Consider the following 17,500-nt stretch of genomic DNA (forward strand, 5'->3'; position numbering starts at 1 on the left):
GTCGCCCTGACGGTCGTTGGAGGAGCGATTGACAGAATTCGCTTCACGTCGCGGGTTGTTGCGCTGATGCGGAAGGTGGCCAGAGTGGCCAGGCTGATGTCACAAGCATGGCGAGCACGTGTATTACACAATGCCCAACGTTAAGTGGCCACGCGGAATGCCACTTTCAGTTTCTTAATACCACAGAATGTCGAATGGACCGTCACTCCATCGTTCGTTATCGTTATCTCAATCGTTTCTGAGCTCCAGGAACTGTACACGAACTCGGAAACTCGGGTGATCATTTAATTAGGGAAGGTTTGTGACATTCTTTTGCAAGAAAACTTTATTTTGCCGGGAAAACTTTGCTTGAAAAGCCCTCCCATTAGGCCAGCCAAGTCGTTTCAGAGCAACAGAGTTCCTCACACGGATTTCAATGAATTCAAAGTTGGTCGACATCATTTTCAGACAGGCTGGATGTGAATTTTTGAATCCTCAGAATTCTTCCAGCTTCTGTGGCTGTGACAATTGTTCGTTATTTCGGCCAGGTGGAGGTTTCAGCAAACCGAGAATAACGTCGATCAACTTCGTGCTGTGTGGAAGAAAATCGTGCAACCGAATGGCCAAATATTTGGCCAAACATGTTTGCACAACGTAATCCTTTTCACAAACAAGTGCTTTGGGGGAGGCGGGGGAACGCACCGCATGTTGTGTCTGTCGATGTGGCGATGGAGCATAAAATTGTTTTTCTATCTCTCCCTTCAAAGGAGGCCACGACGCGCCATTTTGGTGACTTTTACTGGACGGGAACAGACACAACGATGACGTAGTTCGTGGTTAGCATGGTTTACAATGCTAAATCTGCAATCCTTTAAGGGTGAATAAAGGTGGCCCCCCCAATCTGATAGCCTTTTCCTATTTTCGTGACGTTCACTATGTGTCCATCCGTACCCTTGTCACTGTGACATCTTTGCTTGCCATCCCTTAAAAGGTGTCTGCTTTCGTGCAAAGCGCCAGCAAAGGACCATCTTGGAGAAGCGTCCGAACAGGTAGTTTTTGGGCATCTGAACTCATTGTTGAATGAGCAACCTGAAGCCTCTTAATTTAGCCCTGCACATAAATACCCTAGACAGTGGGGAGGATTTGCTTACTCCAAATCGTGGTTAAAGATAGAGAAAAGGGCAAAGGTACGGACTCCAAATTGGAACCGGGGTCTATTTCCAGTCTGGTGAAATGGTGAAACCGTATCGCTCGACCAGGGCTCAGCTTCATGCTGCCCTTATCACTCCCCGTGAGCTCCCTGCTCCTCCTCATAAGAAACCTAAGGTTAAGGTGAGGAGACTCATTGACCGACAACGAATTCGCCAGCGGCGCGTGGTACACGCATTCAAGTCGTGCGCCAGTTACCTTTTGATTCCTCAACTTTAAAATAGAAACCCGCTGAGCAGAGCTGTAAATCAATTAACGTGGTGGCCCTCCAGCATCGACAAAGCACTGGACAGTTCCAGTACAAAGAAATCTGTAATCCCTTTGATGGATTGACCATCATCATCTCGCTCGATATCGGAGGTTGTCCCCCGGTTTTATCGTACACTGCATATCACCACATTATTTTTTTACACGGAAGCCCGCCCAATGGGGCTACTGGGAGCTGACGATAAACTTTGGCCTCTTCCAGCACCTCAACGAAGGAGCAACGGAATCGCCCCTCCTTTGCTCTCTTATCAATCATTTTTAACAGGTGTGTGCGTTCTTGGCGTCTCACAAATCCGTCTCAACCTAATTGACCTGCTCGGCGAGGATCAAATTACTGTCACGCCAGGCGCACCACGCGGCTGATAAGCGTAAAGCGTGTTTGCAGTTCCTTGTTCGTGGTCGGCTATCAGCAAAAAAAACCAGAACCAGAACAACCGAGATTCAACGAAAACGGACAAGGGAACCATCAATTCGTGCCGCGACCGTTGCGTGCGCGTGATAACTCTTCGGGCCAATATTTACTCGCCACCAACGTCCGGCACCGGCATCCATTCTACTTTGAACTGCCCTGGCGCCTATGGGAAGATGTCTTTATTTTCGGTAATCCGGCCACCGGCTGGGGATTCTCGGTCACAAGGGGGAATCCGCTGTATGTATGCGAGCAGGTTTGGTGTTTGCGCGCGCGCGCGCGGGCGCTCGCCCTGTCAATGCGAGTTTTTGAGGAAAATGAACGGAATTTGTCTTCACCTTCGCCATGATCTTCAGACCATTCAGAAGACGTGATTGCGGTGAAGGCGCATACGCGCACAAACACCAGCATCGAGCCAAGAATACAATTCAATCCCACCCTCGCAGATAGTTGTTGGATAAAATTATCCTCGGTCTGCGGCGCGCGGTACAAAAACAAAGCTACGAAGCTGCCGGTTGTCCTCGCCGTGGGTTGCTATGCTTCGAAGAGAATTATTAAAAAAACGCGCGCAAAACCCACTGTGACCGAGAGGGCAGCTGCCAATCCGCCCGTTTGTTTTTTTTTTTCGTTCAATTTCAAATCGAAACACACCATGCTGGTCGGTAAATCTTGCTGTGAGCTAGCGAAGAAAAGTGTTTAAAAGACGAAAGGGATTAAACGGAAGATGGGCCCACTGTGGCCACTTTGAAGGGCACCGTCGGCGCTATCGAGGGTCATGGTTGCGGGCGGACAGATCGAACGCAGATACAACAGAGATTGAGAGCTTGAAAATGGACATTCGAGGGGATTGTGGGCGCTTGATGCACCATCACTGAACTGCACACGCAACAAGTGGCAACAATAATCGATCACTCCCGCTCGCACTGCTTCTCGTCGGCTAATATTTCATTCAACGCCCGAGCACAAATGGATTCACTGGATCAGCACAAATCACATTCACTCCGCGTTGCTACGGAGTCGCGATTGATCACACCGCGTGCTGCGATTTTTTTTTTGTTTTTCGTTGTTACAGGAATCGGAGAGCACCGTTTTTGGAGTCACTGTTAGATCCAGAGCGCCAGATCGTAGTCACCGATGCACCGATCGCGTGCGAGCGCGCGCGCGCAAGTACCTTCGTGTACCACCAGACCTCTAGCTGGGGACCGCCGGACACAAGCGTTCGGATCGAGCGTTCGTGAAGGACTACACCACCCGCCATCATTGCCGCTGACGCTGACGGCTAACGGCTAACGGCTAACGGCTGATCAGTAGCTCCGGCAGTTGGCGATTGGCGAAATGAGAGGCAAAATCAATGCGACGGCCAGATAGTAGTGCGTCCGGCCAGTGCGAGAGACAGAGACGGCCACGACCACGACCACGGTGTGATGGTGTAAAGGAGATAAGGTGTGCCCCACGTGTGTGTTGGTGTGTGTTTTCGGACGGAGGATGGTTTAAAATTTATGCTTTTTGCTGCCACTGCCACTGCTGCACTCCTTTTGCACGCTTTCCCTCTCCACCAACGGATTAGTGGGATCTAGCGGGATTGGAGCGGCTCCTCTCGTAGAGCGCGGCGTGTCAACGGATGGACGGATGAGCTCTTGAAAGGTTTTCCCATTCTCTCGAGACAGACGCATACACAGATAACACTTGCCAACGGGTTGCTGCAGCACCGCGTGCGACGATCGTCCACTACTAGCGACGCCGGTGCCAATAGCGTGACCGCGTTGTAAATGTGTTAAATGTGACTCACGACCATACGAACGCACGCTCCATGCTGACCGGTCATATGTAGTGCGACAGAGCGCGACATCAGACCGTCGAGAGGTCCGCACGGGGGGAATAAAATGTGTGTCGCCCGCGCAATGTCCCCCGATTTTGTGTCTTTGGCTTCGAATCCACGATACGCGCCCGCGAATGTTGGAATATTGTCGGAGCCGGAATAATCATCGCGCATCGTTTAGTGTTTGGTTTTCTTTTTCGCAAGGGACAGACACGCAAAAGAGAAAAAGGCATTTAAATGCTAAAGCCGATGCGAGGACGAAGAATGAAGATTAAATTAATAAACTTGAATCATCACAGCTTAATAAAGATAAAAAACAAGAATAACGTAATGAGGGATAAGAGTTTCGAAATCAAAAACGATACAGAAAGGAAGGCATAATGAAAGAAATGGTAAAAAGGATAAATTTAACAAAATGGTCTTTAAAAATGCTAATCCAGAAGAGGAGAAGCTCGCGATATCTTCATTTTGTTCTACAAATCTTAAGAAATAATTTAAACTCTGTCTGTTAATGTTGATGATCGTTCGTGTGTGCTTGTTCTCTTGAATACTGCTTCCTTCCCTCCTAGCATATGTATAGCTGCACTTAAAAACGTTGCTGAATTATGATTGTCAGCATAATGATGCCCTATTTTCAGACAGACTGTCATAAAAGGACCAACGACTAGCAACAGGAGAGTATCGTCATTGAGATAAGACAATTATGCAAGGAATGTGCTGATTAACTTTAAGAAGACAGAGGCTAGATTCTCGCACATTACACCGGAGGCAGCTCGGTGTGACTCGGAGGTAAAGTTGAAATTAAAACATCAATCCTCAATGACACAAACTCGTTGGACGACAACGATCGGTAGGTGCACGTGCATAAATGGTGTTTGCACGAGTTGCACATTCCAGCCAAACACCAACACTTTACGCCGAAAGATCCGGTGCCGGTTTTTGAAACCGGTTCCACCGGCTGCCACCATACCGCACTGACCATCCTCAACACCAGCAACAGCAACCGTTGGTCAGACCGATGCGACGACCGACGGTTTGCATTCTACGTGCAGTCTCGTCCCATTTCAAAATGAACACAAATTACGACCTCCTCCTGGCAGGGGGGCCTTCGAGTCCGTATGCGTACCTCTTTCTCCATTCGCCATCGCTAAAGACATAAGTGATTTCCATTGGAGGCATATTCGTTGGTTGACGTGTTTTCGTGGCCAATCTAGTCGTCACTCTGGGGCCGTCGTGTTTACATGCTCACTACGATGTCACACTAGTCTACTCAGATGCGTTATCGAATGGTTGGACGGAACAAAATGAAGCAATCGATTAATTACACTGCTCGCCACAGGGACAACGCATCGAACGATACCGCATTCGATAAGACCGTACCGGCTACTGGACATTGGACAGGTTGGACCGGCTGGATGCGCATTGGCATGGCTGACAGCATCGCAGACACTATCTATGCGGTGCGTTATCTGTGTAAAGCTTTTCCGGGCTTAGCCCTTTTTTTTGTTTCGGCTCAAGACGCGTTGCACGCGTTCCTTTAGCCACCGAACGGTATCGGCAGGTGTGGCCGCCCCATAACCAATTTGCAAATGTCATCCTCAGACGGCGACGAAAAGAAACGAACGTTTATCCCCGACATTGACTGCGAGTGATAACGAAAACTCATCGCACCGTTTAATCCTCTGGTCGGCCGACAAGTTGTTCACTTCTGCACGTGCTGGACCAGGCGACGCCGAGGATGTGTTATCGTAGGATACAAACCACGATCACGGTTCCGATAAGCGAAATCCACTGCTGACCCTGAAGCTTCCAAAAATGACGAACATTTCAGGGTTTCTATTTTAGGGAGAAGAACCGCTCGACAAGACAATGCGTCGAAACACCGCCGGTTCGCGGTCTCTGCTCAGCACATATCGCGATAGCGCAGTACAGTAGGAGCAGTTGGCGCATAAAGTTGCCGGAAAAGATCCCTTTAAGCTGGGTGTTAAAGACCGATAAATCGATACGAGTCATTGCATCAGCCAGCCGTTAATTTTGACTATTTCATGCGTCAATGCACACACCGGATGACGCCCGAGTTCGCTAGTTTGAATTGAACGGCGTCACACTGCGTCACGGAGTCATCGCTGCAGTGGTTTAGAGGCGAGGATGCCGCCTTAAGCCTTAAAGCTGATTCACGCTTTTCCCTTGTTCAGTCTTTTCATTGTCTGCTCTATCTTTTGTTTTTTTAATTATCAAAATGAAGTAGTTCATAGCGGAAGCACTGAGCATGGATCTATCTCTGGATCTCTATCGCGTCTGGCCACCAGTTGCCTGTAAGCTCCGTTGGATGGTCTGCTGACGTATATGGTAAACAGCGGCATCATGTTTCGTCCGGTTCGCCATCAAGGCGACCACTATTTCTATCCATTCCGCATACAAATACACAAACTGACTATCTCCTTTACGCCGTTGGGTTTTCTATTTTTATTTCTTCTACTACTACTGGCCCGTTGACTGGATGCCGAACTGTTTCCGAATGAATTTACTATCATCGCGTGCCAGAACGTGCAATAACCCAACCCCGAGGGTACGGGCGCGAGTAGAATGTAGACGAACCGAGCGAAGAATGGGCGGCATTTCATTCAATTGCCACGACCACGTCGGCGCCGCCAGGACACTTGTTGCCATTTGGTCGCTAATTTTCAGCATCATTTAACAACTTCGTGAGGGAATTTGCGCGCAGAAGTCTATCGTGCGGGCATTCGATGGCCGATGGAGACGCCAATCCATGCTTCTCACTTTTTGAGCATCAACACTCACCCGCGTAGTGAGTTTTTGGCTCCAGAAACTCACTATAGTGCGTAATGTCTACATTCAGGGGTTTAGCGTTCCGGTGCGTGCGTTCGCGTTCGCGATCACCTTCTCCGCACTGACCGGCGGTCACACGTCCTTCACCCCAAAAAGGGGCGGCCTTTTGGGTGGAAGAAAATAAACCTTTCAACCCCTTTTTCGGTCCGCACCAGCGCCTCGATGCTGTGCGGAGTTTATTTTTATACCACCACCAAACACCCCGCTAACCACCATTGACCACCGTGTGCAAGCGTGCGAATGGTAAAATGATTCGATCGACCTGCCACAGGGTCAGCTGAAGACGAAGCGTACACGCGGACGGCGGGATTGGAAGGAGTCGTGGCGCCAAACCGCGCCACCGAAAGTGAAAAGCTGCCAATCGATCCGGACGGACTCCAACGCGCTCGCGCTCAAACCGCGAGGAATAACACAAAATTCGGCAGCTCGTTCTGGTCAAGGTTAATGTCTCTCTTTTGCTCGCTCGCTCGTCCATTCTCTGACGGTCTGTCGGTTTAATGACGTCACAGCGCCAACGCTGCCCGTCGTCGGATGCAGACACACCGGGCACAGAATGGACATTAATTACGTTGTCGCCGCGCCCCATAACCTCCCCACAGCATGGGGGAAAGGGAAATGGAAAACGCATAAAAAGCAATAAAAGCGATTAGGAGCCCGATACGCGGACACACTTTTATGAGGGTTTTGAACCCGTCGCACGCTCTCCTGCCAGCTCCGTTTGGCTCTCGCTCGGTGACCCAGACGTTAAGGCGTGGGCTATCCTTGACGTGTCCATCGTCTGTTTGCTTTGCGAGAAGAAGCACCGGAGTGACAACAACAGTCTCATCTTTCAGTCACCGGCTTTACGCAGGTCTGGTTCAAGAAGGGAGATGGGGACAATATGGTAATGATAGCAGACTGATTGTTAGGCAATGATCCCTACCGTATGTAGTTAAATCATAAAAGATCCATCAGGAATGGAAGAACTTCTCATCGCTTTCGTTTTTTTACATTTGTTGAAGCATTATATTGAGGGTTTCTTGTTGTTTTCAAGGAACTTGTCTTCATGGAATCGTCCTCTTAAATCTTCGTTAGACCCTCGAGAACAGGGTATTCCAATTCGTGTAAATACACGATACACCTGCCTCAACTTATGAAATTCTCATGAGATACGAGCATGCACTCATACCCAACTCAATGGTAGAAATCACGTTCGAATTGTAATTAAAAATCTGCCCGTCTTAATCCAGCTGATAAGAGGTACTTGAGTCATGATTAGGAAACTAACCCAAGTGCCTTCTACCGATGCACCATTTGAACTAGCCCTAAAGAGCCTTCGAGAGTGAGGTGAGCAAGCATGGATTTCCCCTGACTTCAAGCCTAGTTTGGCATCGGTACAACAAACAGGAAAATTGACAAAGATTACCTCTGTCTGCTTTTGAAGAGCCCAACCTGCATTGCTAATATTGTTCGTCTGAAGCTTATATTTCGTACATAATATGTTGATTTATGGCACGTTAAAAGGGAAGGCTTCAAATCAGTTCTGTTCGCTTTGCACGTGTCACTCTATGGTGAACGAAGCGAACACGTCTCTGGTACCGTATTCTGTGGTTTTGTGGTTCAGTTTAAGCCCTGTGCCCCAAACGATGATGCCAAGATCATTGGAAGTAAATTCATTAAAACCACATACCCATACGGTACTCTCCTCATTTGCCGCGGAATCTTCCACGATCGCACGCGTTCTCATATGTGCAACGTGACTGCAAGATTGTGTTTCGTGTGGTCGAGGAGAACTACGCGTGCAGAGCTGAAAGGACACACGCAGGCACTGTCAATCAGGGCCAATCATTGTTGTGATCGCGCGAAACCCACCACGAATGGTCACAGCAAGAAGACATTGTAAATTGATCATCTCGTAGCTCGTCGTAGCGATCGTCGAGCGGCGTGGAAAGGGAACGCAATCGGGGCCAAACGATCAGCGATGCGTAGCTCGTGACGCGCTCTCCCTCGCTCAGCCGTCCGTGGCATCGATCGTCCAGCGCGGAGCATCATGCGTGCCACGGCGCCCTGCTGTCCTGCAATCAGGGTCACCGGTATGGTGGTGGTGACAATTTGCATGCGCCAGGCGCGGTCCGATTCGCGGTTTTTACGGGTGTTTATTTCACCCACTTTATTAATGTTTTGTTTTTGCTCTCTGTTGTTCGCATTTGCCGGTTGCATCCGAGTTTTGTATTCAGGAAGAGGTTCCTTTCGGTTCCTTCCTCGCAAACCAAACATGCACACGTCGTATAGGAGAGAGAGAGGGATTGTTTTCGGAAACTCATTGATTTATTCAACGAGAAAGTCCATTTGGTTGGGATCGACGCATGGAGACGAATTGCAGACGATCCACTTCAGGGGAAAACCACGCTTTCGTTTCGTAGCTTGTTAGCCAACTCATTTATGAATCACGTGACCGGACTCAGAGTGACATAGAAAGAGGCCCCAAAGTTGCAAGGTAGCATTCGCCAAAAACTCTTTACCTTCGCTTTCAGGTTCACAAAACGGTAACGCAATAGCGTTGAGGGATCAATAGAGCTTCGGGGCTTTTTTGTGGAGCTGATAATTGGCAAAAGTGGCCCATCGGTAGCCTTTTTGTGTGATTCCATTCCATGAACGCGAACGCGAACACGAATTTGCACGAATGTACCTCAACATCAACCGCCGCCTTGTTGACATTCAAATTTTGGCTTCCGAAACGAAGCGGAACCCTTTTTGTTTGCCAACTCCACACGCCGGCCACTTGCTGGCGTGGAAACGGAAGTTCACAATGCGCAAACACACCAGTTGAAGCGACCAGACGATCGTTTGTTTGTTTGTCGTCAACGCGTTGTGTCTCAGTGCAGATAGAAGAGAAGTGGATTTGGATTTGAAAGCGCCCAACAGCAGCACCAGAACGTCACGATTGTCACGCGATCACGGGTTACGCACGCTACCGTAAATCGTGGCTGCGTGGAGCAGATGGGTTTCTAATATGATTTTAAGCCCCGCTCCTTGCCGGTCCCCCGGGAGAGTTCTGGCGGTTCATAGCCAATGCACCAAAATGGTAAAAATGCAATAGAGGCAGCAGCAGCAGCAGTTTGTCAGTCATTTACACGCCATCATCCGCTACCCGGCGTCTACCGTGTACTGTGTTTGTTGGATCAATATCCTGACGAGGGCCACGGCTTGCATTTGGTACTCTGCTGGTACCGGCTGGTAAAGGGTGGTGGAGTGGGGCAGAGCGCAACCAGTGAAAGGTACGCGGTACACAGACCTTGGCCGATGGGGATGTGAAACGACGCGTCACCTTAACCTCCTTTTTTTTGGGAGCCCTTTTCTCTTCTGACACTTCCGATGCGCCACCTTGAACTGAGTTTTGGAGTTTCTTTGGAGTTTAAGGATAACAGTAGGGAGTGCAGACTTCCGTGAGACGGTAATGAGGGTTATTTTTGGATGGCTAATAACACCAGCAAACTTGTAAAGGTAGTCGATGGCACTAATAGCTAACAGTAGCATGGTAGATGCTCTTTTCGTTAAGCAAACGACTGGTAATTGCATCATGCAATGGCGTTCTGTAATATTATCTGCAGCCCACTGAACAGGCACAATATATTGACTTGGAATGTAGGAATTGAATTCAAACTGAATGGCTTAAAGGCAGCAGCACCACCATCACGTGGCTGACACCGATTAGGAAATGGTAGCACGAACACATGCCACCTGTTTCTTGAATTGAGTCTCCATCACGTTCTCCATGGTGCATGGTGGTAGACATTCTCCTTTTCATTTGGCAGCCCTCAACCCTGTCCAATTGATTGTTGGAACACCGGTTAATTAGCAACATGGAGAACGACGATGCTAAAACGCCAGATAAACCAGCGGCCACCATCACCACCACCATAATTTAGTCGCACGTTGGACGGTTAGATTAGTTTCATGCGCTGCGCGACAGTGAGATCGCCACACAACTCGTACAACTCCGCGTTGTATCGGCTTCTCCATCGTCCCTCCTCACATACGGGGCCAATTATCCTTCTGAGAACTCTCCTCTCGAACGCGGATAAGAGTGCTTCGTCTTATCTGGACAGAGCCCAAGTCTCAGAGGCGTATGTGAGTACTGATACTATATGGTCTGTCGCAAAGTAAACAGGACTTTCTGCATGGGAAAAAATTTGGAAGCGCTATCTTAATGTGGGCATTTTTGTTTGAAAGCTGCATCTTTGAGGGACTTTCAGTCCAAATTTCATGGCATTTGGTCCCTCAAGATGCAGCTTTTAAATAAAAATACCCACATTAAGATACGGCCTCCAGAAATTGGCTGCTAGCACCCCAGCGCGAATCTCTTGGTTTATATCATTATCGGTGCTAAATCTTGACCCTACGTAGGTGAAGTTTTCGACAACTTCGAACTTTTTTTAACCTATTATGTTTTGGTAACCTATTAGTACGTTACCCCAAAAATATTGAACTCTATATATAGACTCTATAGCTTGTTGGGCCGCTGATGGTGAACCATAAAAAATTAGCACGGTGCTGGTAATTGAATCTAATAAACGACAAACAGTCAACTGCAGTGTGGCCAAAAAGGGAGGGGGATTGGGCGATTACAATCACTTACGAATTAACAGCTTGCTATGATAATTTTCAGCATCGTTCAAGCCTTGTTGTGGCTGGCCATAGGTTACTGAGGTCAGGAAATTTTCCATGGAAAGAATGGCGAGTCGAACCGTTTCGATAGCTCGATAACACAGAAAAGGCCCAACCGACCCGGTTAATGGCGGGGTTTTACGACGCAAATGGTATGGCAATCACACACCTTACTGATAACCAAGCTCCCTTGGAAGGTGGTTAACCACAGGATGACCGCGCATTGTGTGTGCGCGTGCTTATCTAGCGGGAAAAAGTTGTTAAAACCAAACGGATCCCTTGCTTGAGAGATGCAACCAGATGAGATGCAGGAACTAATGAATTAACGCTAGACGACGATGACGACGGGGTGTGTAATTGAAATTCAAATGAAGGGTTCTTCCCACTTTTTCCTGTCGGTTCCTGCCATGTTGTTATTGCCGACATCATTCTCAAAATCATTGTTAAATTGAAAAGGCGCGATTGAGTAGCGCGTGGAGCGCGGAATGTAGTCCACTTTGTCCGTTCACTAATTCGCGGATGACTAATCGACTTTCAAATGACGACGACGACGGTGGCCGCGCCACCACCTGCACACATCGAGTGAGTAATCGCTGCGCTTGCCGTAATGCTGCTGCTGGTCGGCTGCCGGCTGCCATGATTTGCATTCCCTTTGATCGCTAAATGACGCCATTTTCCGGACACGGTTTCACGTCCCCCCGGATGGCCGTGAAAATTGGCGCAAGAATCTCGAACCTGTAGGTTGACCGACTTGTATTCGACTCACCTCACTTCAGATGCATGTAAATCAGCAATTGGCCACCGTATGGTCCCCGATCATCCCGCACACGCCGTCCAGACGCGCCGTGATTGTTATTCTTTGCATAATTATCTAACCAAGTGGATTTGCTTAGACCGCTTACTAGTATCGACCGTACGGGGTCCGTTACGAGCCGTCTCAGCTGCTCCTCGTTCACTATCGTGACGATCGAGACCGGCTGGAGTCCCCTTGAGCTGCAAGAACCTCTTGGCCGGTACGGGAATGCAAATGTAATCACGATGCACGATGGAACGTGCCCCACGAATGACGTTAGTTATCGATGACGACCAGAGAGAGACCAGAAGTTTTGCTTTTCTTGCAGAGCCATAATATCTTGCTTTCAAGCTTTCAAGGATCTTCCTACACTTGGAAGCCAAGACAGCACTATGAGTTATTAGTTCGCGGGAACCTAAGACGTAGTGCGCGGTGTGACGCATCCAATTGAGATTAACGTATTTTTAATTGAGTTCCATTCCCATCCCATCCCGAGATCGGCCTTCTAGGGTCAAACCATCGTCGGCGAGAGATGCGGGATGATGACAGAAACTGTCACTGCACTGCGGGCGAGCCAACCCGTTGACTATGACTAACGGTGGCTAGGTCATGGTAGTCGCGATCGTTTACGCGATCGGTTACGCGAGGCGGCCTGCCTGTCTCCTCGGAATGGGTCTTTATTGATTGAAATGACGACCAAACTCAATGAGCGCGGTTAGGCGCGGATGTCGTCCAAACCAACGCGTGCCATAGGTCAAACAAACAGACTAGGCGCTTCTTCGCTCCATTCGCTCCTCATTTCAAGATGGCAGGGCCGGCGGTCCACTCGTTTGTTTGCCTAGATCGTTCGATAATCAAATAAACGATCGCACGAAAACCTCGCGCTGCTCGTGGATGCTGCTACGAGATCGTATCAAATCGAACGCATTGCGCGCGCATGTGTGAACGGATCGTTTTGCGCATTCCATGTTTAATTGATTTTTATGCTCCCCGAAACAAATTCATCAAGGCCGGCATCAGCTCACAAAGTTGTGCCACGTCTCTGCAACAATTAATGTCAGTTATTGTGACAGTTATAAATGTCGATTGACGGCCATTTTGCCCTCCGCCGGGTTCCTTTGATGATCGTTTTTACGGTCATGTTGGTGTTCCTATTCTATTGCGTGATGGAAGTCGACCAAGCCCATTTCTTTGAAACTAAAGTAACGAGAAAGGATACAAAAGATTTAAAAAAAGTAGAACTAGAATTCTACTACAACGACAACACGGTGGTCAGCTGAATCGACGGATGAGCACCATTGCTTTCAATTTCCTCAATCGACGCCAGATAATTATCTGGCGGGGTCTAAGGGGCCCGGGCCCCGGGCTTCGAACGTTATCGGCGGGTCTTGAAGGACACTCGTGCGTACGCTCGTGTCGCACTAATCCGCTTGATAGGAGAAAGACATAAATTTCCATCTAGCGCACCTCCTGCGTGTCCTCGGGTGTGACGGGCGGCCATCAAAGTACGGAGTGCGACAAGTGGCGTAAACCGATGGGAACCTATGCTTACGATGGCCCCGAGCCACTTTCAAAGAGGTGATGGTGACTGGAGAAGGGTGCCCCTCGCCACTCGACCCCCACACTTGCGAATATTGTTTTCCAGCATACATAATGACTTATTTGGCATTTCAATTTCACGCGTTACCAATTGGTCCAAGGCGGGCACGTGACGGACCTAACACGTACCACCCCACAACGGGTCGGCCTTTGTCACTTAAGGTCCAAATCAGATTCATTCATAATCCGTGATGGTTTGGCACGGCGGCTGCGAAATGAAGGCATTCCTCCTTCGGGCTCGGTCATGTAATCAAACACAATGCGCGAATACGCACTCCGCCACCAAACGCTCGATTCTTCGCTTATTTGCTGTGGGAATTAGCGATCAAATATGATGAGCTTGCACCGATCGCCAGGATGGAGTATCGCTTTCGCGTGTCGGTTGATTAATGTCTTACAAAGTGTGTCCGACGGGGACGCCAAGCAAACAATGATGATCTTTCAAAGAAATGCAGAAAAACAAACGGTGCTGACCTGCTTCACCTTGTACGACAATGTATTTTTCTTTTCGCAACCAGCCTGTCTCACTGCATTGTGGTTGTTTAATTAGATTGGCAAACAGTTTTGAGGTGAACATGTCTCCAATCATCTGTAATCTAGCCAGAAATTCCATGATTTACATAGCCACTTAAGATGCACTTCTGATCGATCAAGCAGCCCATCGGTGAGGGCACAATTATGAATGGAACATAAAGCTGAGTTCACATGAACTGCACTCCATCGTGCTAATGACCATTGTTGTCAGAAAACATTAACCATTTTCATAGTCATTTGTTTCGTTCAAACAAATTACTGACAGCGAAAAGAACCGCATCAGGAAGCTACTAATCTGTCATCCTGTCATCACTCCCATGAGTGGTGCTGTTTCTCACCACCTTGTGCGTCCAGTGTGCAAACCTGTTCAACATTCTCCACGATCGCGAACACTGACTGTCAGTGAACTCCGCGACTATGCGGCTTTGCACAAGTCACGTATTTCTTTTTTTTTGCTGCAAGATTAGCTCCCTCACTCGATCCCAAGGAAGTAAAATCCCTTTCAAATTGTTATTTACTATGCTTAAGCATGATGCTGGATTGTCGGGCGCGTGGAGCTATGTTAAGAATGTGTTAAAAGCCGGGGCAAGAGAAGAAAGAGAGTGGCGTAGAGAGGAAGAGCAGTGGCGGAGAACGGAGTGGCCTGTTGGATAACCTGTTTAGAAGGAACAACTCACTTGGGCTTGGGGTAACTTTCCAGACTTTGCTTACTGACACGGCGCCGAAATATCCGCTTGGCCGGGGCCTTGACTTTCATCTCCAACGTCGGGCAGTGGCTGATCTTCCGGTTGCGAAAAAGCTGCACCAGCTGGCCGCGTGCCTCTGCGTTTCCGATGGGTACACGTCGATGGACGGGCGCACGAAGAAGAGAAGAAAGCAGATCAATCGGAATGCACGGAAACACGGCACGGCCCCAAACTCCCGAAAGGCACGAAGAAAGGCGCAAAACGAAGATAGGTCACTGTGCGGAGTGACTTGGTTTCTTGTCACAAGATACTAGTTCCAGTGAAGCTTCAGATGATACCAGATCACTTTCAGAAGGCGACAATACATTCGACGGTACGCATCACTCCATCACTTGGCCAGATCGCGCCGCCCTCATCATGCTTCTAGGCCTCCCGGTGAACAGGCGAAGGTGATCGCTGGCTGGCTGGCTGGCCGTGGACTACCGCGAAACTACCGTGAAGTGCGCCAACGATCATGCACTGAAATTCACACAAGAAAGTCACAACAGACGTCACACGTCATAATCGGTCGGCGTCCTTCCGGGAGTGCAATGAATGCTTTGTCTAGCGGGCACTCTGCTTGTGGTGACGGTGCTAGCTGCTAGCTTTGGTGCGCAAACGATACTGGATTAAATTTGAATAATCTCTAAGCTGATGCGGGGATGACGATGCCGAGAGCGAAGGTGTATGAATTCTACGTGCTTGGTGTGCTGGAGTCTCTCCCTCCCCTAGCGCTGGATACGAGGCTGTGCAACGATAAGCAACGGTGTATTTCGATAAACCTCCAAGGAGGCACTACACACTCCACGAAAAAACTTTCGCAAAGATCACGAGGAAGATGGCCAGCTCGATTCTTACTGCTTTCTGAGCGTTGCGCCAAAGGAAGCAGCTCGATCCTCTCTCTCTCTCTCTTTACGGCACGCAAAACAGGTCGAAAGCTCTTCCCGAACACGCGGACGGTCTTGAAGCGACTGAAGCGAGCGGCGGAGCCCGGTCCCGTTTCAATCGGCCGCTCCACCATCAGCTCCCGATCGCAACGAACGAGTTTTGCGCTCGCTGTCTCTCTGTGTGTGCGGGCCGATTGGAGATCTACCACCATGGAACATGGCTCCCTTTTTTACAGGGGAGCACCACCGTGTTCCGTGGAGTAGTACTTGATGCCACGGTGCGGTTGCGAGAACGAGAAAGGCCGTGGTGGCGACGGGCCTCCAGTTGATGCTCGCGCTCTGCAGGTTCGGTGTACCACCCCGTCGTCGGCCCGTGGTGACGATTTCTGTGCCAATCTAAATCCAATTTCAAGTTCTCGACCTTAGCGCGAGCGCGGCGGTGAATGCTGGCCGCGATGGTGCGCCACGAAAGACGGTGATTAACGGAAGACGGCTCGAAAGCACAGATTGTGGTTGCGGAGGGTGTCCGCGGCGGACCGCGTGCGGCAATTTACTCGCAAACGTGTAAAGTGCGAAATAGAGGCACAGTCGGCCAGCGGTCAGCGGCCAGCGGCCGGACGATCATGCTGATCATCATTCAGATGCTGATGATGGTGTAATGGATGGTATTAAGGAATGTGTTTTGTCTTTCGTTGAGTTGGTGGGGACACAGATTGAGCTCCGCTCATTGACCAATTTGTCTCACTAGCCCCTTTTCCTGGTCCTCCGGCTCCGGGTGGATGTTGGTTGGATTTCGAGCTGCAGAGGGTGACCTTTGAACAGGTTTTTTTTGTTTGACCAGCAGAAGCTCCTCTTCGAAATGCTATCCATAAGAAAGCATAACTTCATTCCAGCACCAGATGATATGAGATGCTGAAGCAGCGTGAATCAGAGCATTGGAATGTATCTTCTGTTTCTTCGGGGGGATCTTGGGAAGACATGCAGCATGAATTCCAGGAATTCAAACCCCCCACCAGAGACCAAATGCAATCAGCGGACCGAGAGAAGTCTGCAATAAATTCTCGCGGCCCTTCGCCAGATTGTCGGCACAAGATCCAACGAGAACCTCTGGGACCACGTGCGTGCGTTTGTGTTTGTGTCATAAGTCCATTCGTTCTGCAATTCATATGCCGGACAAAGTGTGCATATAACAGCAACATAAAAACCTGGTTAAAACACACGCCTCTCACTCACCGGAACAATGAAGCAAAACCGAACCAAACCGGACAGTGATTGCCGCGTACAAACGCGATATGCGAAAACCCTGGAATGATGACATCCGCCACATTTTAGGCGGTTCTCACACAGTGTTGTCCATTCGTTCCGCTATGGAGTTCGCAACATAGTAGGCGAAGAGTTGCAGGGCGCACGAGTCTGTCAGTGCATCCAACCGTAACCTAGGTCACCGAGGGGCAGCAGCGGCAGCAGCATCATCATCGCCGATCACAGTTGGCACACGGTAGCAAACGGTGGCGTGTCACTTGGATGCCTCTTTCCGCCATTCAAGATCAAGAGCCACCGGGTACCAGGTGACGCGAGACATTCGCAAAACTGATGGCCATGATGGTGCCATGTGAGGTGAGAGCAAATGTGCAAGATCAAGGCTACCCGGAAGATATGATGACCCAAACGATACTGCTGCTGCTGCTGCTGAGGGACCTCCATTTCGGTAACCTACGATGGGCTGCGATAGCGGATAATGTTCGCGACTCCATCTTGAGCGCACTCATGGAGAGATGAGGG

General features: G+C 49.3%; 1 protein-coding gene across 12 annotated transcripts in view; it reads right to left on the minus strand.

The window, feature by feature from the left end:
• LOC126572608 (P protein) overlaps positions 1–17,500 on the minus strand; it is a 44,617-nt gene that overhangs the window by 8,737 nt on the left and 18,380 nt on the right. For 2 of the 12 annotated variants that reach the window (XM_050232036.1, XM_050232047.1), the window contains one exon: positions 14,784–14,928. The exons of 2 other annotated variants lie outside the window; for them this stretch is intronic. In XM_050232036.1, the coding sequence (XP_050087993.1) occupies positions 14,784–14,928 (145 nt within the window). Of the gene's footprint in view, positions 1–2,934; positions 2,952–3,035; positions 3,100–14,783; positions 15,437–15,689; positions 15,810–17,500 lie in introns of those variants that run through there. 8 more of the 12 variants (XM_050232041.1, XM_050232040.1, XM_050232037.1 and 5 more) reach the window with 6 other exon arrangements.

Source organism: Anopheles aquasalis, chromosome 2, assembly GCF_943734665.1.
Source record: "Anopheles aquasalis chromosome 2, idAnoAquaMG_Q_19, whole genome shotgun sequence".
In the NCBI taxonomy this organism is placed as follows: domain Eukaryota; kingdom Metazoa; phylum Arthropoda; class Insecta; order Diptera; family Culicidae; genus Anopheles; species Anopheles aquasalis.